Here is a 20,081-nt window from a genome sequence, read left to right as displayed (position 1 = left end):
ATTCAACAGGTGACACCCCTTTCCTTTTTTTTCTTTTTCTGAGTTGTCAACAAACTGAAACAAAAATGCTCCAGAAGCCCTGCGACTAGCTAAAAATTAAACATAAAAATTCCACTGCAATATTTAAAAAAACAGCTAAGACACTGAATCTGAGCAGATACCAAATAAGGATTATTTCTATCAACATTTATACAGTGCCTCCTGTGTAATATACATATTAACTGTATATAGCCCAATGAACATCTATAATCTAGTTATCATATTTTCAAGATTCTAATTACCTTAAGTTTCAATATGAAGATTAATTATAAATTTCAATATATTAGGACTAGTTCCTGGAACTCATATTATCCACAAAAAAGAAAATGAGAAATTAATTTTAAATGAGTTGAATAAATATCCAAGTAAAGAGTTGGCAACTATATTTTATTCTAATACAGTATTTCAGAGGTCAAATACAACATTACTTATAGCAAACATTCTGAAACTAGCTCAATGAATGAACGTCTATAACTCTCTAACCCCAGCATTTTTACAACATTCTCATCTGTACATGTCAGTGTTGAGAGGGGGTTTTCCACACACACCTCTCTGGCAATGTTACTCAGAGCTTCATCTTCTGCAGAAAATCGGTCTTTCACAGGTGTCCGTTTTCTTCCAGAACCAGGAGTCCCCATCTTGTCTTGACCGTCTTTTAACTCTGAAAAATGATTTAGTCTGTTTTCAGCCCTGAAATAAACAGAAATAGAATAATTTAGGATATTTCTCTTCGTGCAGTTTTAACACTCACTTAAACATTCACTTTTGACAAAGATAAAGTGTATTTATGTATACACATATAAATTAAAATTAATCATCAAATACTTTTTCTCATTATCAAATTATTCTAATAATACTTAGAACACTTAATTTTATACTAATTACTGAACCTCTCAACACTTTTTAACTATACTACCCCTGGCAACCTATGAGAACATGTTATGATATTAGCCTCAGAAAACTGCAGTCAATACTCATTTTACTTGTTTAAAATTACTACAGCTATTTCTAAAATCTATTTCCATTCCAGAGGCTAGAGAGAGGGTGGAGAGGAATTTCAGAAAAATCATTCAGCCTAAAGCTTTGAGAGAACACATTCAAAATATTTTAATATAGGTCTTAAAGTTACAAAGGTAACTTGGCTTTTTAGTGTAATTTTAGAAACAATTCCAAGTAACCCATTACTACATAAAGATCAAATGAAGGTTTATTTTATTGCAATTAACAATAACCAACATTGTCCATCAACAAATATCTGAGTCCCTGCTATTGCCAGGGAGTATGGAGGTGCCAAATATAGTGATAAACAAAACTGAAGTAGGCCTATGATTAAGAATATATTTATGGATCCATTATTGTTGTAAGTATTATAGGTCTATTTTTATAAGAGAAGAAAAATTAACCCTTCAAAATTAAATAACAAAGATGATTTTTTTTAAAAACCACCTACCTTTCTAACACAAGGTACATATTTGAAATTAAAGATTCTCATGAGAGTTGCATCCCAATTTGTATGACCTTCCACTTCTTGAGAAATACAGCTCATTTAGCTAAACACACATTAACTTATTTTTTTTAACTTTAACACAGTAAATTTGCAAAACTTGATTACACTGTGAGTCACAAAAGAATTCTCAAGTAAATTTGTCCTAACAGAATAAAAAATATTAAAACTATCAGTCACTTTAATGTACTAGAATTTACTTGATTCAGGCAAAATAGAACAAAACCACTCCGTATCAATCTATCCACTCTTCCAAATAAGTATTCTCCAATGAAAATTCCAGCCATTCTCATTTTATCTGGCATCATTTATTTCCTATAGATAGCTTGTTATGTTTGTCAATCAGAATGAAGACTGATGATAGTTTATTACTCTGCCACAGAAAATATATCTGGATATAAGAAAAGAACTCATTTAAATGGAAACAAAAGAATGAATGTCTAAAAGTAGCAGCTGATAAATCTGAGCTACTAATCAGGACAATTTCTGAAAAACACAGAACTTTCTCATTAGTCTCCCATCCTCCTCATCCTCAGCATAATTTTAAAGATCGTTCATCACTTAATTGTAATGGTGTACAAATATTAATCACCTACTGAGAAAAACAGCAGCAGGCAATACAAAGTTCCCTTTCAGACTAGAATGACAATTTAGCTAACATACTGTGGGGTATCATCCAATCATTGTCCTTCAGCCAGCTTTCAAGGACACACTGAAAGACATTTCACAGAAGCATGAGACAAAAATGTAGGCATTTTCTAATTCTAGACACACAAAATAACTACAGAAGAAAAAAGATGTTGCTGAAAGTATGTGCAACAGTGGTTTCATTAGGATGATAGGATTATGGATGTTGTGGGGGTTTTATCCTTTTTTTTGATTCTCTAAAATTTCAATAGCACTGGAGAAAGATACATGCATTTTTAAAAAATTAAAACATTCAAATCCAAGGCTCAAAGAATAAACTGGCCTCAAAGTGGATCACAACCAAATTAGGCAGAATATACTATACAGCTAAGCACACTACCTGAAGCCAATGCTGGTGGTACACTTTTGAATACACTTCTTTCTCCTCTTTCCCCAGAATCCATTTTGCTTCTTTCTTAACTAACACTGCCTTAGACTTTAGACCTGCCAGGATATTCCTAGCACACAGATTTACATAAAGAATTATCTTGGCCCTGGCTGGGTAGCTTAGTTGTTTAGAGCAGTCCTGATATGCCAAGGTTTCAGGTTCGATCCCAGGTCAGGGAACATACAAGAATCAACAAATGAATACATAAATAAGAGGAACAAATCTCTCTCTCTCTCTCTCTCTCTCTCGCTCTCTAACTCTAAAATTTTTTAAATTATCTTTTCTTAAAAATGCCTCAAAACAAAACTGTTTTAACAAGCTTCAGGCTAACTAGTCCGGAGAGTAAGATGACAAAAAGAAGGGACAGTTGCAGAGGATAAATAGGAAATGGGAACAAGTTCTTGCCTGTCTTCCTTGTCCTATCTACAGAGGGTATCTAGGTTTTTATGTGATTGGCCAGGTCCTGTCACCTTTTTCAGCTGCATAAGAGGCAGACCAACCATTACTTATTTAATAAAAACAATCTAGTGCTGCCGGCCAATATGGCTCCATGGTTGACCTACAAACCAGAAGGTCATGGTTCAATTCCCAGACACAGTCAGGATTGGAGGCTCGATCCCCAGTGTGGGGCATGCAGGATGCAACCGATAGATGATTCTCTCTCATCATTGATGTCTGTTTCTCTCTCCCCCTCCCTTCCTCTTTGAAATCAATAAAATATAAAATTAAAATAAAACAATCGAGTGCTTTTGAAGAATTATATTATTTGTACTCTGTAGGCGGGCATCTTTAAAGGTTTTCAGCTCCTATGCAATCTATCTTCTAATAACTCCAAAACATTCCACATCAGTGATAGGGGAAAACCTTCAAAGAAATATCTCTGGCATAGGCAATGGAAAACTGCTTTTCAACAAAATGATAAAAATAAGGATAAAGACTCAAATATGTTATTTCTGTTTCTTATCCTAAAAGGACTTGCAGTAAGCTTCTATCCCAAAGAACACTTTCCTGAGGAGCCATGCTACTCTCGCCCAGTTTTTCCTTAGTGGTATCCACTACACCAAGAGCTAAACCTTTACACCAACAAAAACAAAACGGCCTGCATTTTGTCAAGTCCTTTACCCAGACAATGTCAAGCTGATTTTCTCCAGATGGTTTTGTCATTACGTATTGGTCTATCTAAGGGAAAGAAGGGAAGTACCTTCAGAATGTTGTGGAATATAAACCTTCCAAAACAGACAGATACATCAGGAAGGCTTTCTCTTCCCCAATGATCTTCTCATATAACACATTTCTGAAAAACAGGCATTTTGCCACATTAAGTGGCACTTCAATCATGAGATTGTTCCCTTTTGTGAGAACGGAATGTGTATGTAATGTCAGTATGTCACATTCTAAATACAGCACACTTAGTTCTGCCTGGATACTGATAGTTGCAGTTCCCTTATATCTAAGCATTTCATCATGGAGAACTCAAAACATTGGCATGGTAAGTCTCTGCATCAGAGTTGTCATTACAGATAACTCTGGTCTGCACAATGAAACACTTGGTAGTTATTCATAAGCAATTCACGGTATCTGGAATGGCACCTGAACTAAAGGCAGTGTGACTGCAGTTGTTCCCACTGGACAGGATTTCAAGTGAGAGGACGTGAGTTCATCTGATTGCACAAGCAACTGCTGTACTGTCCTTCCTACTGCCTGAGCCTTGGTTTCTTCATCTGTAGAGCAGAAACTGTCCAACTATTTAACATGGTTAATGTGAGGCTCAAAGGCATTAAGTGCAACCACTTAATAAACTTTTAAAGCACCATAATTGTTTAAAGTATCTTGAATTAACTACCTTTTTTACATATTTAGTTTATGAAGTTGATGAAAGAGCAATCCTTGCCTTTCTTTTCAATTTCATACTTTTAACTAACCAAAAGTATCTTTAAGATATTTCCTACTGCATGCATTATATGATATCATTAGCCATGGTAAGAAATTTTGCTAAAGCATGGAACAATCTGGAAAAAATAAAAATGCCTTTAAAAAATACAAATGCCTATAGTATAATCATTATACTATTCAGTATATTTACATAATGAAATTAAAAATTTTTTAAGGTACTTTGTGGTCTTCAGTCTATTTTTGAAAATCTAAATGAATACACAAGTTTTGGGACTGTGACCTTACAATGGGTGTTATTAATAGCTTTATTGGAATACTTGACTTAGAAGGAAATAGAAGATAGAGGTCATTAAATAGTACACTTAAGATCTATGCATACCTTTCTATGTAATTTTTAAAAATATTTATTTATTTGAGAAAGAGAAACATCAATTTGTTGTTCCACTTATTTATGCATTCATTGATGGATTCTTGTATGTGCCTTGACTGGGGATCGAACTTGCAACCTTGGTGTATCGGGACTTGGTGTAAATTAAATACCTGGCCAATCTATGCAATTTTTACTTCAAAAGAAAAAGACCTCTAAGCAAATACTGAACTTTAGTCAATGAAGCACATACTGAAATATTTAGGGTTGAAGTGTACTGATATCTGCTGCTTATTTTGAAATGCATCCAAAAAAGTGGAAATAACGGATAGATAAGAGAAATGGATATAGAGTATAGATAGGTGATAAAGTATAATAAAACATTATTGTGGAATCCAGATAGCAGGTACATGCATGTTCACAGAATTCTTTCAACTTTTCTGTGTGTTTGAAAATTTTTATAATGAAGTGTTGGGGGTGGGGTGGGGAAAGGAACTGGATGAAAAGGTAGACAACTAAGTAAACAAGAGGCACAGGAACTGAGAACTGCAATAAAAAATATTTTCTTAATTTCATTCCACAATATTTTTTGGTTTTCAATAAACAAAATAGGACTAAAAATTTATGTTGGTCACCATAATTTTCTACCAGATTTAACATTAACCATCACTCTTAGAGACATAATGAAATTCTAAGTAAATGAAAAACACATTGCTAATTTTAAACAGAATAAACACCATTGAATTAAACTTTAAAATTAAAAATCTGACTCAAATCAAAAGGTCAAATTATAACAAAAAAGCAACCACTAATGTCCTCAAAGTTCTGGAAAAAAAACACATCAATTTTTAAGACTACATGTTTTTATTATCAGAGAAAAATTATTTGAAATTTTCAGGTTTCCCTGAAGACCTCTATCATTCCTTCCACCCCTGTAGCTCACTCACTGGAAAAAAAATAATAGTGACCCAAGATATTTTTATATGAGAAAATAATCCTATATAATAAAACCCTAATATGCAAATCAACCAAATGGTGGAACGACCGGTCACCATGACATGCACTGACCATCAGGGAGCCGACGCTCAATGCAGGAACTGCCCCCTGATGGACAGTGTGCTCCCACAGGGGGAGCGCCGCTCAGCCAGAATCCGGTAAGGAGCGAGGGGTCCCGGACTGCAAGAACCCGGGACTGAAGGAGGGATGTCCGCCTGCCGGCTTAGGCCCGATCCCCCTGGGCCTAAGCCAGCAGGCGGACATCCCCCAAGGGGTCCCAGACTGCGAATGTTGTACACCAAGCCTCTAGTTTTTATAAGAGAAAGGAAAATGTTAGCATTTTCCCTCTTTGGAGCCATGTTTATTGGTCAGCTTTGTTTAGCTTAAACCTGCCATAGATAGAAAGGGCAAACGAATATCCTGAATGGTAGGCAAGATACCAGAAGGCAACAAGGAGACATAATGCAATATAAGTATAATGTTCACGGGGAATGATTGCAGAGAAGAGCAGAGCTAACAAACAGCGCAGCTGTGAGAGTAGCTAATCCAAGTCCCACTCCAATCCAGAGATACATGCAATGAGTTCCCCTTAAGTTGCATTTACTTTTACTCATAAAAGTCCTAATACCAACACTTGGCTCCTTTTTATAAGAATAAAGAGAAAATGCCTGGTCAGTGTGGCTCAGTGGTTGAGCATTGACCTATGAACCAGGAGGTCAGTTAGATCTCCAGTCAGAACACATGGCCGGGTTGCGGGATCGATCCTCAGTGTAGGGTGTACAGGAGGCAGCCAATCAATGATTCTCTCTCATCACTGATGTTTCTATCTCTCACTCCCTCTCCCTTCCTCTCTGAAATCAATAAAAAAGAATACTTTTTAAAAATGGTTTAAATAGAGGGAGAAACCAAGATAGCGGCAAAGTTAAACAACTAAACTGCCGCCTCGCACAACAATTTCAAAAATACAACTAAAAAACAAAACGTCTACCACCCAGAAGCACGGGAAAGCTGGCTGAGTGGTAGATTTACAACTAAGAAGAGAAGGAAGCGCAAACGCTGGAGAGCTGAGGTACGGAGGCGCGCACGAAGCGGGCTGGCAGCGGGCGACTGGGCGTGCGGCTTTTCTTCAAACCGAAGGGAGACAAACTCCCGATCACTCTGAACTCCAGTTTCTGGGGACAAGCGGGGGACCCAGACGCCTACGGGGAGAAGCTGGATTCTCGGCCATCAGGTCGGAGAGTGAGAGTGACTTTTCTGCAGAGGTGCGCCTAGCAATCAGGGTTTGCTGTGCTGGAGCGCGGGACACGGGGACTTGGAAATGCGGAAAGGCAGAGACGGCTGAAGGCAGCCATGGCCGTTGGCCACGCCCCAGCCTAGTGACGCCCTGAGACCCCACCCCGCCCTGAGACCCTGCCCCGCACATTCTACAAACCCGCCCAGGCTCCACACAGCGACTTTTACATATAAATGGCCTGTTCTGTGGCAGCTCAACCAAATTAACTGCAGCTCCAGTCAGACTGCTCCAAAACCGCCCAAGCAAAGAGGAGAAAACTGTAGCTCTTGCTGTAGCTCCTGCTGGGAGGCCTCAGACCTGCACCCCATTGGAGATCCGGACACTAGGGTATCTAGTGGTCGGTGTGGACGACACCAGATTTCAACCACTCTCACAAGGGACACATTCAAGAGGAAGACTCAGTGAGCACCAAAGCCCTACTGTGTCTCCAGCACAGCAATTCTTCCGCTATAGACACAGCAGGTCCTCACAGCCAATTGGACTGGAGGTCAATTCCTCCCAGTGTACCAACAGCAATCAAGGCTTTTAACTACATCAAGACTTTCCACTCAGCCCACAAAGGGGTGTACCAAGAGCAACCACCTAGGGTGATTGGGGAAGCTGAGCTACCGGCCCCTATAGGTCACTGACCACACAAAGCCACTCCATCAACACAGGGAGGCAGCCAAAATGCGGAGACACCGAAGTATGTCACGAATAGAAGAGATGGAGGAAAGTAAACTACTGGACGACACAGTGTTCAGAACCACATTTATTTATTTATTTATTTATTTATTTATTTTCAATTATTTATTTTAAATATATTTTATTGATTTTTTACAGAGAGGAAGGGAGAAGGATAGAGAGCTAGGAACATCGATGAGAGAGAAACATCGATCAGCTGCCTCCTGCACACCCCCCACCTGGGGATGTGCCCGCAACCAAGGTACATGCCCTTGACCGGAATCGAACCTGGGACCCTTGAGTCCGCAGGCCGATGCTCTATCCACTGAGCCAAACCGGTTTCGGCGAGAACCACATTTATAAGGTTACTCAAGAATCTTCTAAAAACCGCTGAGAAACTTGAAGAGACCTTCAAGGACCTAAATGAGAATACCAAAAAAATGGAAAAGGACCAGTCAGAAATTATGCATACACTGTCTGAAATAAAGAATATACAGACACTCAACTGTAGACCACCGTACCCAAAGAGTCAAACCAAAGATCTGGAATATGAGGAAGCAAAAAACACCCAACCAGAGAGGCAGAAAGAAAGAAGAATCCAAAAGTGTGAAGATAGCGTAAGGAGCCTCTGGGATGGCTTTAAGCGTACCAATATCCGAATTTTTGAGGTGCCAGAAGAAGAGAGAGAGCAAGATACTGAAAACCTATTTGAAGAAATAATGACAGAAAACTTCCCCCACCTGGTGAAAGAAATAGACTTACAAGTTCAGGAAGTGCACAGAACCCCAAACAAGAGGAATCCAAAGAGGACCACACCAAGACACATCATAATTAAAAAGCCAAGGGCAAAAGACAAAGAGGGAATCTTACAAGCAGCAAGAGAAAAACAGTTAGTTACCTACAAGGGAGCACCCATACGACTGTCAGCTGATTTCTCAACAGAAACTATGCAAGCCAGACGGGAATGGCAAGAAATATTCAAAGTGATGAATAGCAAGAACCTACAACCAAGACTACTCTACCCAGCAAAGTTATCATTCAGAATTGAAGGGCAGATAAAGAGCTTCACAGATAAGAAAAAGCTAAAGGAGTTCATCACCACCAAACCAGTATTATATGAAATGCTGAAAGGTATTCTTTAAAAAGAAGAAAAAGTAAAGATAAATATTATGAACAACAAATACATATCTATCAACAAGTGATCCTAAAAACCAAGTGACTTAAAAATCTGAGAAACAGAATAAACTGGTGAACTTAATAGAATCAGAGGCATAGAATGGGAGTGGATTGATAATTCTCAGGGGGAAAGGGGTGTCTGTATGAGGGGTACGGGAAGAGACTGGACAAAAATCATACACCTATGGATAAGGACAGCGGTGGGGGGGGGGTAAGAGCAGAGGGGGGGTGGGAAGCGGGTGGTGGGGAGATATGGGGGGGGGGAAAGGAGAAACAATTGTAATAATCTGAACAATAAAGATTTATTTAAAAAAATGGTTTAAATGGTAAATTTAGTCACGTATATTTTACCACAATTTAGGGAAGAAAAAAAACAAAAACTTGGGATGGGTAACAAAAGGTGAGTTTGGTAACAGAGGTGAGCAGTGGCTATCTCAATTCCTTGACCATCCACTTAGATATAGTAATATCCATGACAGGGGAAGAAACATCTACTCCAAAACTGATTCCCCCCCACCCCCCATTTCTTTCTTTAGTCTTATAATCCTTGGGTCACTTAACTGAAATACTTTTTTTTTTTTAAAGCAACAACATGTATGCTTACTAACTGTACTGTTTGTTATTAATAATGTTTAAACCATTTAACAGGAAAATAAATATTTAAACATCCTAATCCTCTGCATACAGTAAGTATACTGTACTCTCTTTAACTTAGAAAAAAGAGAGCCAAAATATTGCTCCTAGATGGTAAAATGTTTCCATTTAAAAAAGTGGGGGATGTTGAAAGAATAACAAAGTGATCAGAACAAGTAACTTAAAAATTAAACTTGTTGCCCAGCCTATGTGGTTCAGGGGTTGAGCATCCACCCATGCACCAAGAGGTCACCAATTGAATTTCAAGTCAGGGCACATGCCCAGGTTTCAGGGCTCAATCCCCAGTAGGGCGTGTGCAGAAGGCAACTCTCTCATAGATATTTCTCTCTCTCTCACTCTCTCTCTCCTCTCTCTCCCTTCCTCTCTCTCTAAAAATCAATAAAAACATATTTTTTAAAAAAATTAAATTTGTTTCCTAAAGCAGATATATTTTATAGCAAAAGTAGTTAAGCCCTGGCCTGTGTGGCTCTATTGGTTGGAGTGTTGTCCTATACACCGAAAGGTCTCAGGTTCAATTCCTGGTCAGGGCACATACCTAGGATTTGTGGCTTTGATTCCATTTGGGGTGTGTAGGGGAAGCAACCAATTAAGATCTCTCTCTCCCTCCCCCGCCTCTTAAAATTCAATGAACATGTCCTTGGGTGAAGAAGAGAAAAAAAAAACCAAACAACTAGTTAAAATGTTGGCAATCATAATAAGGAAAACCAAGATATACAGAGCTCAAAGTGAAAACAATGGACGAGATGAACTATGATTCTTTTAAAAAGGTTTTAATATCCCACTTCTGAGAATAAAAACATGCTCATATGCATGTTTTGTATAAGTAAAGCTTGTACTCTGAGGCTTTCCCAAACTCTTTTTCACTGTCTCACCTCTGCTCTGCTCTAACCTCACTTTTCTTTTCTTTCTTTTTTTTTTTTTGGGGGGGGGGGGTAAGAGGGTGAGAGTAAAAGGCTGAAACAGGGAAGAAACATAACAGGAATAAACCAGGTGATAGGAATAGAGAAGGAGAAAAAAAAAAACAACAACCAAAAAAAAAACAGAAAAAAGTTTATTTTTTCTTCTCACATTGAATACTAAAAACATCTTCATCAAATACTACCAACCAAATTTCTAAGGGCAAGAAAAAACTAATTTCCTGGAGTCACAACCTAATCTAAAGCAAAAGAAAGGATGCAGGCTTTGCATCTGTAAACTAAGTCTGTATGCCAAACTCCTCAAACAACCTTTACTGCAATACAGGTTACAGCTAAGTGTGGTGAGATGAACCTTGGTCCAAAGGGTGGAGCACTAAGCTCTTTTACAGCTTTCTAGTCTAACAAGTGAGATCAGTTAAAGAACTTTAAACTCAAGCGCTTCATTCTCTAAGCATAGAAAACACCAAGGTTTGTATGAGAAGCACATGGTACAGGCAGCTATGCTGGGAGCTACCATCCTATCTAATAAAGAGGGAATATGCTAATTGACCCTCATGCTGTCGCAAAGATGGCAGTGCCCACAGCCAATAAAGACGGAATATGAGAGACTTGGCCGACAGCAGCTGCCCTCTCACTCCAACAAGAATTGTTTGAGTTGTCTTGTACCCAGGGTGTGGGGAAGTGGGTTTATGATATCTAAATCCAGCCTACCACCAGGAATGCTCAGGACCTACTCAAGAAGGCAAATAATCCCTTCCACCAATATTTACAGGGTAAAACAAGATTATTGTTAGGGTAATAAATTTGACAGTAAAATAGTAGTCAAGTTTTCAGGCAAATTTAAATTGGCTAGTTGAAACAAGTGAATATTCTAGAAAAATTAATTGTACTGGACAAAAAGGTGTTCCTAAAGTGTCAACTAAAATTTTTATTGGTACTTCATCTCATGATAAAATTGTGCACCATATAATGAACCTAAAACAGTAATATTATAGTGCAAAAAATTAAAATTTAAAAGCCATCAAGACTACATTATAAAATTTTCAAAAGCCTCCTAACATTTAAATCAAAAAAAGGAGGGGATAGTAGAGGAATATCATGTAAGGAAAAATATCCTGTAAGTAAATTACATCTAGAAAATTAATACTTTAGAAAATTAACTGTAAGGCTAAAAGCAAGACACCCATGAAAAACACACAAGGTGACAAAACAAGCCAGAGGAAAATCATTTGGGCAAAAATTGAAAAAGGATCCCCAGTCAAATTTATAGAAAATATTCCTTTATTAACTTTTGGTCGAGAATATGTTTGTATATTTTCAGAAAACAACTCCGAGACCATGTGGATTCCAGCAAGAGAGGAATCGACAGGACTACTCCAGCCATGAAGACAGAAGAGAAGCAGTCCAGAGACGGAAGACGCTGATGTAGCCTTCCCATACTAGCAGTTAGCAAGCTGTGCATCACTGCAGATTGCCCAGGACCAAACCAGACAGAGTCGGACCTGCATTACCACCAGTTGTCCACCATCCAGAACTGAAATGTCAGTGCTGACATGTACACATAAGGAACTGTTGGACATTGAAATTGGGTCTCAAAAGAACTGTTGGCCCAGAAAGAAACTCACTACACACTGATTCATTTGCCTGTCACCATAACCATTATTGCTTGTCTCATTTTCGGTTCTTGTAAGTGTATTTCTAATAGCACATGATCTCACTCATCTAGAGGAAATAATGAACAACATAGACTGATGAACAAGAACAGACCCAGAAACAAGGAGGCATGGATCAGACTGTCGGGCCTTGGGGGGATGATAGGGAAGGGTGGGGGTAAAGGGGGAGATCAATCAAAGGACTTGTGTGCAGGCATATGAGCCTAACCGGCAGTTAAGGACAACAGGGGGGTGGGGGCATGTGTGGGGAGGGGGGTGGGATGGGAATGGGGGGATGAGGACAAATATGTGATACCTTAATCAATAAAGAAATTTTTTAAAAAAAGATATGTACACATATAATACCTTAATAAAAAATGGGGGGGGAGGGAATATGCTAATCAACTGTCCCACCCTCAAAGATGGCAACGCCCACAGCCAATAAGGAGGGAATATGCTAATTGACTGCCACACCCTCAAAGATGGTGGCGCTCACAGCCACAAGATGGTGGCGCCCAGTCCCCACAGCCCCACCGGGGTGGCAGGTGCGCAGCCTTCACATTCCACGCGCCTGCTGCCGGAGTCCCCCAGTCCCCTCAGCTCCCCAGCCCCCCAGGGCCGGCCCGAGGTGCAGGCCAACCTCGGATGGCAGCTACCCAGCCGCCCAGGGCCGCCCAAGGCTCAGGTAACCAGGGCTGGTCGAGGCTTGTGCTGCCAGCAGTGGCTGCAGCAGAGGTGTGAAGGGGCGTTGCCTTCCCAAATCACCGGGTCGCCTCCCACCCCTGAGGGCTCCCGGACTGTGAGAGGGGCAGGCTGGGCTGAGAGTCTGCACCTCTCCTCCAGTGCATGAATTTTCATGCACCGGGCCTCTAGTCTGATAATAACCAAGTGTTTAAAGAGATAACTTCATGATATTGCACTGTTAACAGCTCTATGGGAAGAAGAGAATGAGAATTTGGGCAGAAGCTAATCTCTCTGTATGAACTAAAAATAATCCTGCAAAACAGCTCATCACTCCCAGTGTCCTTCTGATCCCAATTACATGTGTGAAGGTCTCTGAATTAGACTATTTCAACTAGGGGCATGGCCTCCCTATGCCAATAATAGTAATGTTTCCCCCCTGTTGTAAACATGTGGCTGATTCTTGGCAAACACTCTCAGAACCAGAATGTAATATCAATACTGATACAGTCCTGTGCTCTTGCTTGTGCACATTTTTCTAAAACACTTTCCTCATTAGTTTTCCTTGATCATGCTCTTTCCTTTAAAAAGGAAGGCAAAACCCTGGATCCTAGGGTATGCATGCTAAGCAGATTTTCACCTCAAAATGTAGCCTTAATCTTCTGAAGGCAAATATCCTCTATAGGCTCCCTCTTCTGTGGATGCCACTTTCCCTAAACCACGGGCCTTCCGGATTCACAGCAGGACCAGGACAGATTACAGTTATGTGGTAGGTTCCGTCAGGCAAGCTTTGACAAGGCCTCAAAATAGACCCTGGGCACCAGCCAGGGAAACTGCCACTCACAAGTTCCAACTTCATCATAACACCTTAGCCCCTTAGCACTTTTTTTTCTCTAGTCTCTCTCATGTTAAAAGGGCAAAGATTCTTGAACCTCCTCCTCTAGTCATGAGTGAGCTACATAACATAGGAATTAAAAATTTTAAACCTCCTTTATCCTGCTCACAACACTCTGCAAAATAAAGACTGAATCTGTGCCTACCCCCTGCCTTGAGAAATTAACCCATCAATAGCGCTCTGGTTTGCAAAAGGATTTTTAGATCTCAAACTCCACAGAGGTTTATTTTATTATGAATACACTGGGATGAAGAAGATAAAGGAAAAAGAGACTTGGGTTATTTATTTCCCTCATGACTAATAACATAGTAGCAGACTTCAGCAGGGCAAGAAGTTAAACTATATACAATGTTTTTAATCGATATTGGTCATAAAATTCTAAAACAATCAACCTACTACAAAAAGTATTCATTTAACTATTACCAATTATAAATGAAGTGTTTTGTCCATAACAGTACCAGTCCTTAAGCTATAGTATATTTACCCTGACAAGGACAAATAGAATTAACCACCTGTCACTCTAAAATGTTTTAAATTGTCTTATAAAATACAGTTTTTTTTGTCTTATAAAATACAGTCTTTTTTAAATGGAAAGAAGGATAAGTAATACAAGTAATTAAGAGCTCCTTTCTCCCTCTGCAAGGTTAAGAAATAAGTTAACTTCTATTATAAAATAAAGCCAAATATAGGATTGAAATAAACTTTTAGATTTCACAATACTGCAATCACACTTTCAGAAATACATTCCATATACATACTCATGGACTAGTACAAAGACTTATATATGAGTTGTTCTCTATAGCAGCATTTGTATAAAACTACAAACAATCTAAATGCCTATTAATAGGAAATGGCAAAATAAATTATAGAAAATGAATCAATTATGGTTCATCTACATTAGGCAGGACATCCAGTCTTTTTAAAAAATCAGATGGGAAAGTGGGTCAGCAGAAGTAGAAGAGGGTATAGGGATAAATGGTGATGGAAGGAGACTTGACTTAGAGTAGTGAACACACAATACAATGTACAGATGTTGCATTATAGAATTGTACACCCAAAAGTTATACAATTTTATTAGCCAATGTCACCCCAATAAATTCAATAAAAAAGTTTTTAAAAAATCAGACATATGTACTAATATAGAAAGAGCTCTAAGACATATCAAGGATAAGAATGAAAGGAATAGGACATTTCTCCTAAACATATGTGATTACATATGTAATAGAAAATTCGGAGAAGGGTACATAGGAAACCATTAACAGTGGTTGCTTGGATTAGAGGGTGGGGGAGTGAGAAAAGTTTAGCATAGAAAGGAGTTTTCCTTTTCACTATATAATGTTTTCTTTTTAAATGTTTTATCAATTTTAAAATGTCCTGCAAAAATCTACTGAATCCATGATGAGCATTCTCCTTCCATGTATACCATTTTTTCCCTCTTCTTAAACATTCCTACTCTTATCTACTGCTGTCCCTACACTAGACCAAAACAAAAGCATGCATATGCAACAAATCTCAGAGTTTCTTCAAGAAATAGAATAGCCTGGCCAGTGTGGCTCAGTGGTTGAGCATCAACCTATGAATCAGGAGGTCACAGTTCCCAGTCAGGGCACATGCCAGGGTTGTGGGCTTGATCCCAGTAAGGGGCGTGCAGTAGGTAGCTGATCAATGATTCTGTTTCATTACTGATGTTTCTATCTCTCTCCTTTTCCCTCTCTGAAATCAATACAAATATATGGGGGGTTTTTAAATTTTTTAAAACAGACTAGAATTCTCTCTGTCCCCCCACCAAAATACAGAAATAATAGAACAAATGAAAAAGTATAACATAATAAGCCCAATTTTTAGCCCATTGTTTGATTCCTTTTAAATCTGGCCCAATTTATTATAGGCCAGTAAGTTTTAAAAGTGCAATAGGCAACACACACAGAAAATCATTTTGCCCTGCTCAGTGAGTTCAGCCTGTTAGAGCATCATCTGGATATGCCAAGGTTTCGGGTTCGATCCCCAGTCAGGGCACATACAAGAAACAACCAATGACTACATAAATGGGTGGAACAACAAATCAATATTCCTCCCCTTTTTGTCCCCCTTCTTCTTTCTCTCTAAAATCAGTAAATTAAAAAAAAATATTTTAATCAGTTCCATAGGTGTCCTATCTATCATCTTACAGGGAAAAATGGAGGAAATGGACAGTTATTTTACTCACAGAGTAAATTTGCTCAATTTCTTCCTTCTGAAGTTTAAGAATTCTGAAATGATGGTCATAAAGTCTATTCATTATTTGCAAACTAGACAAGGTAGTAGGTTTTCCTGGTTAAAGGACCATCTCTCCAGTCAGAGTCTCCAGAGAGAAAGCAACTATCTAAAAGGAAAAGGTTATGAAAGGGACTTTTGTAGGTGCAGTGATCCTAGGGTGAGGACAGAAGAATTTATTTCCTCTTAAGTGACCCTTATCAACATTCCCAGCACACTGCAGGGAATCTATCCATCATCAATTCTCTTTCTTTTTACAGTAAGAGCAGGGTAAGCAATTCAGAAAAAGCTTTACAATAAACTGCTCCCTCCCTCTCATTTCTAGTAAAGATCTGTTTTTGTTTTCAGAAAGAAAGAATCTACTTTGTCAAATATATTCTCCCTATCGCTTTTTCTTTCATTACAGAGATGCTTAAATCCTGACCTAAGAAGGCTTCTCTTCAATATCTACCTGTCCAGACCATCAGTGATGGTGACGGTGGTTTCCACAAGGGATTTTCCAAAGGGGAATCTCTGATCACGGGAACTGAAACTCTTATGTCACTATTGGCTAGACAAAAATCAAAAGCAGCATTAGAGAACATTCTGAATTAAGAATCAATAATCTAGGAAACAAGATGCCAAAATTTAGTCAAAGCATTAAAGGAATTTGGTCAGCAAGAGCAACAGGGTAAACTTACCATTACTTTATCACAGATAACTAAAGTTCTTTATAAATGAGAATCAAGGTAAAATAAGCTGAATTCCAGAAAGAAGAAAAGGAAAACAGTCTAAGAGTATCAAGAACTCTGTGATTCGAAGTTATTTTGCTTAACAACTTTTAAAAGCCAAAATGATCAAGTTACATTTCAGCATAAAAAGTTATTTCTAGTTTTAAATGAATTCATTCCAATAATAAATGACAACTTCACTACACACTTTCTTCTATACCAGAACTTAAATAAGAAGTCACTATATATAGTCTCATTCCACATTTTTAAGGATAGATTTGCAAAATGGGTGAAACCTTTCACTCAAAAGACTATTTCGTATACTGCAGGTTCTTTCAGTGAACTTGTCCCTACCTTAAGGATGGTAGCTCTCCTTTTCACTGATGTTGTTTCTAGAGCCCTTCATTTCTCTTCCACATTGGGCAAAATATGGGCAAAACTCACAACAATCCACTTAGGAACTAACAAACAATTCTACATTCAAACTTTCTGCAAAAGTTCAATTTTTATTTCCTTACCACACTTCATGACAATAAATATCCTGCAACAAACTTAAAGTGTAATACAACACTTACTATAAAATGAGTGAAGGCACCTAATAAAACAGGCAGCAACAAACTTCTAGCTTTTCTCTACTCCAATTTTAAGATCCAAATCAATGATTCACCAAGTAGTGACCTAACTTCCTATATGAATCACCCTTTCCAAAATTCTTACTCTACATCACTAGAATACCAGATCATCATCTGTGTATTTGCTAAACAGAACATGATGATGTTGGTAAAACAGGGTTAATTCTGCAAGACTTTCAAACCACAGCAAGCCTCAAATCCCAGCCAACTCACTCTTATCTGCAACACTGTGCCTCCTCCAAAAACAGATTTATCCCCAAAATAAAATGTTATCTTGAAAAAAAAATGTTATTTTAAACATTAAGAAAATCATCCATCCATCCCCTGCGCCTCTCCCTCTCTGATGCCATCACTGTATCCACATTCCCTTCCTACTGTGATTTAAAAAAAGGAATGGCCACTCTGTTATCCTCACACACCTTTTAGTCAATTAACCTACTCTACAGGTTTTTTTTTTTTTTTCTATTTATGGCAGAAATGCTGAGTCATTAAATGGAAACTCAAAAGAAAATGAGCTACAAATTAGTTAAAGTTTAGGATAAAATATTTCTCTAGCCACATCTCAGCAGCCTGACATTTGTATCTCCCACAGTGAAAAAAAAGTAGAGCAAACACCTGAACTTTTCCGCTTCCCCAACTCACTCCCCTTCCCCCCGCACGCCCCCCCCCCCAATAAGAAAGAAAACAAGGTGGGTTTCCTTAGGTCTTCCTGCTTCCTACAGGATCTTCACAGGCAGGAGAAGCAGGCCTGACTGGACTATCCTAGTGTAACTTAACAATCTGGGTGTGCATAACACCCCCTATTAGTCAAGCATGAAGCCTGACACTCCTAGCAAGCGCCAGTTATGCCTGCACTTCAGTTCAGGTCAAGGAGGAAGGGGGGGGAAAAAGGCCATTAAAAAAATATATACGCCCCCCACCGGCCTGACACCGTTCCCTGGGTGGACCGGCTGGGACAGACCCGAGAGGGTGCCGCGTCCGGGAAGGAGGAGAGGGCGCCACGAGCACCCGAGGCGGAGGGACAGCAGCCCAGCTCATCTCTGCTACAACGCGAGTAACACCTTCCCCTCGCGAGGACGCAGGGTGCGCGTTAGACCTCAGGCGAGAAGCCGGGGACCGCGGGCGGCGGGGGGCGACCCTGACCCCGGAGCCCGCCCGGAGACGCGGCCAGCTCCAGGGGAGCCCGGCCCCCAGCAGGGGTCAGCGGCGGCGCGGACCCCGGGCTGGAGAGGCCGGGAAGGGAGCCCCCGTCCCCGCTCCCCCCCCCCCCCGGACCGCGGGAAGAGCAGCCCTTACCTGTGCCTGGACGCGGGCAGCGGCTGCGGCGCCGCCCGGGAAGGGCCGGAGCGCGGCCCGCCCGCCCGCCGGGAGCCCGCCGGGGCGAAGAGCGGGGAGCAAAGGGCGAGGGGCGCGGAGGACGACCTCGGTCCTAGGACCCCGGCCAGGCGGGCCGGGCTGGACACGGCAGATCCCGGTGCCGGCGGCCGGTCAGCCAGTCACGCCGGTGTCCCCGGGGCGCCGCGGCTCAGGCAGCGGGAACCAGCCCCCGGGAGGAGCCGCAGCCCGAGCGGCAGGCGGAGGCGGCGGAGGGGCGGGGCCACAGGGTCGGCGACCCGCTCACCCGGAAGTAGTTGTGGTCGCGGCCGCGCGCGCGATGGATGGGCTTGATCCCGGCCAAGCCGTGTGCACCCGGCTGTCCCGCGACGAGCGGCGCGCCGCCGGGGGAGCGAGGCTCCGGCCTCCCTGCCCCGCCTCGCGAGATGCGGGGACCCCGCCGCACAGAGTGGGCGGAGTGCGACCGCCGGTAGGCTGGGTCCTCGGGGTCCTCCACCAGGGCCAGGGATGTGAACGGATGCGCGTATCTGTTCGAGGCTGCACCTGTCCTGGTCGCCTCTAAACTGTCCGACCTAATGGGCTTGGGTAAGCGGCCCGGGGTGGCAGTTCCGACTGTAGGAAACGGGGGTGAGAGGGTGAGTGGGTGTGGTTGAAATGCTAGAAGCCTTATTTTCAAAATGAAAACGAGTGGTTTTAAAAATTGTTTCCCGAGAAGAATGGTGGGGAGTGGGGAGGAGGAATGCACATGGAGTCCATTAGATATCTGATAGACGCAGACCTGTCATTCATTCCAGAAGTACCTCTGCAGACCCACAAGGTCCAAGGCCCTGGAGAAAGCCCAGGACCCTGCCCTTTGTGTGGTAGACTGATTGAAACAAGCAAACCAGGCCGCGGCAGGTTGTGTAAGGCCCTGCAGGAAATGACACAACAGTGATGAGAGAGATTATATACCCTTTGGCAGCATAGAATGGCTGGACGAGACCACTAGAGGGAAGTGGCAGTTGAGCAGCCTCCTGAGAAAAAGAAGGGAATAATACATTTAGACACAACTTTACATACAGGGTTGGTTCTAGAACCCCCCGGATAAAAGCCCACGGATTCTATGTTAAGAACCTGTCCCTAACGCCTTCTAAGGGCTGTTTCTGTGCTTCTGTAATTTCAGGAGGCTTGCGCGCCCTTTAGACCTCATGGGGGTTTGGACTACATCATTGATAGGAGAGGTTCAAGGCATGAATTAGGGAACTTTGCTCTCCAGACAGTGAGACATCAACACATGCTTCATTGCATGATAGCCTCAGCCTTGAAAGACAATTTCATTAACCGTTCATTGTTTATCTTTCCATGT

The 20,081-nt window shown here is 40.9% G+C and overlaps 1 protein-coding gene across 6 annotated transcripts in view; it reads right to left on the bottom strand.

Annotated features, from left to right (window-relative positions):
• The window catches only part of LRRFIP2 (LRR binding FLII interacting protein 2), a 101,882-nt gene extending 82,588 nt beyond the window's left edge, over window positions 1-19,294 (bottom strand). For 5 of the 6 annotated variants that reach the window (XM_028131195.2, XM_028131232.2, XM_028131214.2 and 2 more), the window contains exons 1-2: window positions 18,698-19,012; window positions 588-729 (exon numbers count right to left, since the gene is read on the bottom strand). In XM_028131195.2, the coding sequence (XP_027986996.1) occupies window positions 588-677 (90 nt within the window). In that variant the 5' untranslated portion in view covers window positions 678-729; window positions 18,698-19,012. The other variant, XM_028131149.2, reaches the window with a different exon arrangement.
• Between the last annotated feature and the right edge of the window lie 787 nt (window positions 19,295-20,081).

The sequence above is a fragment of the Eptesicus fuscus genome, chromosome 18 (genome assembly GCF_027574615.1).
Source record: "Eptesicus fuscus isolate TK198812 chromosome 18, DD_ASM_mEF_20220401, whole genome shotgun sequence".
Taxonomy (NCBI): Eukaryota; Metazoa; Chordata; class Mammalia; order Chiroptera; family Vespertilionidae; genus Eptesicus; species Eptesicus fuscus.
This window is presented reverse-complemented; position numbering and strand designations above follow the sequence as displayed.